This window comes from Lactuca virosa, chromosome 9 (genome assembly GCF_052849685.1).
Source record: "Lactuca virosa cultivar CGN04683 chromosome 9, Lactuca_virosa_CGN04683_v6, whole genome shotgun sequence".
Lineage (NCBI taxonomy): Eukaryota > Viridiplantae > Streptophyta > Magnoliopsida > Asterales > Asteraceae > Lactuca > Lactuca virosa.
The window spans coordinates 69,909,114-69,913,154 of NC_136434.1; the positions used below are offsets into that span (position 1 = coordinate 69,909,114).

General features: G+C 34.5%; 1 protein-coding gene across 1 annotated transcript; it reads left to right on the plus strand.

Moving 5' to 3' along the window:
- The first annotated feature begins 664 nt into the window (after window positions 1-664).
- On the plus strand, window positions 665-1,093 carry LOC145139361 (uncharacterized). Its single transcript, XM_079073211.1, has one exon. The coding sequence runs from the start codon at window positions 665-667 to the stop codon at window positions 1,091-1,093; it is 429 nt and encodes a 142-aa protein (XP_078929337.1).
- Window positions 1,094-4,041: the final 2,948 nt, after the last annotated feature.

Below are 4,041 nucleotides of genomic sequence, written 5' to 3' on the forward strand. Positions count from 1 at the left end.
GACAAAGTTTCAACATCAAAACTTCCAGAATCCGAATTACTAGAATCAATCTTCAAATCAGCAACCCAACAGTTCCAGCGTGGCCTTATAAGATATAGTGAAGAGCCTTGTCACGAGCACCCAAGCGATCCATACTGAAACCAGAGCCAGTATCAAGAATCTGGAACAGCAGGTGTCTCAACTTGACACTTATGTGGGTCGTCTGGAGTCTCAAGGAAAGTTACGAAGGCACACAGAAAACAATCCAGAACACAATGTGAGTGCTATTTCCTTGAGAAGCAGGAAAACATATGGAGGCCAAAACTTATCTGAACCAGAAAACAAAGCTGAGGAAGAATTTGAAGAAGTTCTGATTGAAGAAGGAGATGTGGAAGAGACAGAAAAAGGAGCTGAAGCTGAAGAGTTTGAAGAGGTATTGGTGGAAGAAGAAGTTGAAGAAGATAAAAAAAGAAACTCCAACACCAGTGAAGCCAAATCTGAAAGAATACAAGCCCCTACCTCCATTCCCATCAAGACTGAAGAGTTCTAAGCGTGAAAGAGAGAATGAAGACATAATGGAAATTTTTTTTGCAAGGGTGAGGTAAATATCCCACTTTTAGATGTTATAAAAAACATTCCTCGATATGCTAAGTTTCTTAAAAATTTATGTATTTCAAAGAAAAAAATGAAATCTAATGAAACCTTTAAAGCTGGTGAAAACATTTTTGCTATTTTGCAAAAATGTTTACCTCCAAAGTGCAAGGATCCGGGGAATATCTCAATTCCTTGTAAATTGGGGAACCTAAATTTTCCAAATGCCATGTTTGATTTAGGAGCTTCAGTCAATGTCCTTCCCTATTCTGTTTTTGAAAAATTAAAAATAGGAACATTACAAAAGACCGGGATAATTATACAGTTGGCTGACCACTCGACAGTACACCCAAAAGGTGTACTAGAGGATGTTCTTGTCCAAGTGGACAATCTGATTTTTCCCGCTAATTTTTACATTTTGGACATGGGAAACTTGGAGACTTCAGATGTAAACTCTCTTATTTTGGGAAGGCCTTTTATGAAAACTACAAAAACGAAAATTGATGTTTTTAATGGAGTTTGATGAGGAAGTGGTTATATTTAAAATTAATGATGATAATTTTCATTCTAAAAATATTTCTGTTAATTATATAGGTACCAACAGTCCTTTATTAGAGGGTTGTTATGGGTTTTCTAATGTCTATGTGCAAGAAAACTTTGCAGACAGGAATTTATCACACACATTGGAGGAGCTGGCAGAAGATAAGCTTGGGTAGGTGAAGGCGGAGTATCTGACTCCTACTGTAGAAAAATCAGATAAAATTTTAAAAATGAACAAACTTTTGGAAAAAGAAGAGGAGGAGATGGAATCTGAGGAAGAATCAGATGAAAATATGAAAAGAAAAATGTTTTTGGGCAAAGAAAAGGTGGAAGTGGTGATTTCTGATACGAATCTAAAAACAAGAAAGTTTAAAGAAAAGGAGAAGGAGATTTCTGGGAAGAATAAGAAGACCAGGAAGAGAAAGAAGAAATTAAATCAACTGAAAGACTTATCTGCAGATAATCTAGAGTCTTTTGAGTTTGCTGAAAAAGTTCCAGATCCACCCATATTGCCATATTTGAAGGGATCTGGAGTCACAAGAAAATGAGTTGAGCTTCAAAGAAGTCCCAAGCACACTAGTTAGTTAATATGGTTAGGCAAAGTCGAGCCAACGACTTTAAAAATGGGCGGCTTTCTGGGAGGCAACCCGAGGAGTAGTTTTTAGTTTTTATTCGCTTTCAATAAAGAGATGGTCATAGTCCCAAGCAAGCTTGGGAAAATCAGACGATCGACATATTTGCTGAAATTCAGATTTTTCGCCACATCTTCGTCAAAACCAGAATTTTTACGAACTTATCAGGTACATTCATTCCTAACTACACCTTTTCTGTTTTTATAAGTTTTATTGAGTTGTTCATTACTCTCTGAGCATTGAAGACAATGCATCGTTTTAAGCTTGGGTAGGGGGTTAGTGTAAAAAATTGCATTTTTAGTGTTAAAAATTTTAAAATTTTCAGTTTTTCATTTAAAATTTTCAAATTTTATTTTTCTTTTTGCATTTTATTGTCTGCATTGCATTTGCATATAAAAAAATTCAAAATCCAAAAAATATTTTATTTTCTGTTTTTATTTTTCTGCATTCATAAAAAAAACCCCAAAAAGATTTTTATTTCTAGTTATTATTATTTTTTATCTTCTGCATATTAAAAAAATTCCAAAAAGTAATATATATATATATATATATATATATATATATATATATATATATATATATATATATATATGAGATGAGGACACTCTTTACATTCGATACATAAATTTACATTTGATGACTCCGCGAAAATGGAAAATGAAAATCCGAAGCAATCAGGTTGTTATTGGAAGTGTAGAATCAGTTATCATAACTAGGAGACCCAAAAACCGTAATCTGAGACCCTAGCCTTATAAAATAAAAAAATGGCATACTAAAATGTTTTTTTGGGGCCGTAATAACAGCTTTGGGATGATTTTCTTTTGAATGTTTAAAACGAGCCTTTATCGACAACTATGGACCCACAGAACACAGACCTACTTGTTGACACACATTACCTTCGCGGTAACAGAGAGCCCTTATATCAGATCCACACAGTCAACAAGGAAGAAAGGGTACAACTGTCACATCCAGTACCCAAATCAAAATTTCAAGTACTTAATCGAATAAATCTCAAGAAATTCAAAAGTTGATTGAAGAATTCAAGCTAGAGACAAAGATAAAAAATTCAAGTTCAATCAAATTAGAAGTCATATCAAAGTTAAATCTGACGAATGAAGAACTATGTGATATGATATTGGTGGCTCTCGAAAAAGTGAAAGCATAGGAGTTAGGCCCCTACGGGTGTGGCCCACTGCTTCAGCGAAACCTGATTTGTCGTGACGGGTTCTTAAGGATGCGCCGATTCTGGTTCTTGACTATCTAGTCTTAAGGACATGAGATCCTGGATTGTGTTATTTTAACTCACAAAGCTAATTAAGGCATAAAGTTTAAATAAAACTATGGTTGGACTATTGGGTTACACTGTTTCATGGTCTTCCTCACTTTGGGAGTCTGTGATACATGAAAGGTAGTAGGATGGTTGTCTAGGTAGTAGTGATTGGATTTCCCTTGATATAAAGCCTGGTCGTATAAAAAAATATATATTAAAATATAAAAAAGAGTGAAGTATTTTAGTTTAATTTTTATTTTCTTTTATTTTATTCTAAATTCTTTTTAGGTCGTCAACATCTTTCCATTTGTGTATAATGTTTTATCTTTTTTTTACTTGTGGGCAAGTAAGATTTAAGCTTGGGGAGATTTGTTAGATGCCATTTTATACATATTTTAGGGTAGTTTTAATTAGCATTTAGGATCATATTTAGTATATTTTCATGTCATTTATTTAAATAATGTTCAGCTCATGTCTCTCGTTACAATTCCCGTACTGCTCATGTTTTTTATGTCAGTTTCAGATAGCTCGAGTGGAGTAGTGATTTGGGAGCAGTTGGATGCGCGTTTGGAGCTTAAAATGGAGCTTGGAACTTATGAAGGATTTTGAGGAATTCTTGGAAGATGTTTTGGTCAAGAAACATTTGATCAAATTGATCACACGAAGATAGATTCTACAATCTGAAGCTAAAGGATGTTGCTAGCAGCTTTAACCCCCTGTCAGTATTTTGCCCATATCTCATGAACCGTAACTCCAATTGAAGAGATTTAAAATGTTTTGAAAACTAGACGATAATATCGGACGAATTAGACGAAACATGCTATCGCAAATCTTGTCCATGCGATCGCATGGAGCCTTTATGTGATCGTATTTATGGTCGTGACTTGTCTTCGAGGTTTTTTCGTGCCAAAAATTCATCTGGGAGAAGAAAATGAATATATGCGATCACAAACTATGTACATACGATCGCAACTTTGTCCTATGCGATCGCAAATTTTCCAAAAAGTTCCAAAATAGCATCCTACTTCA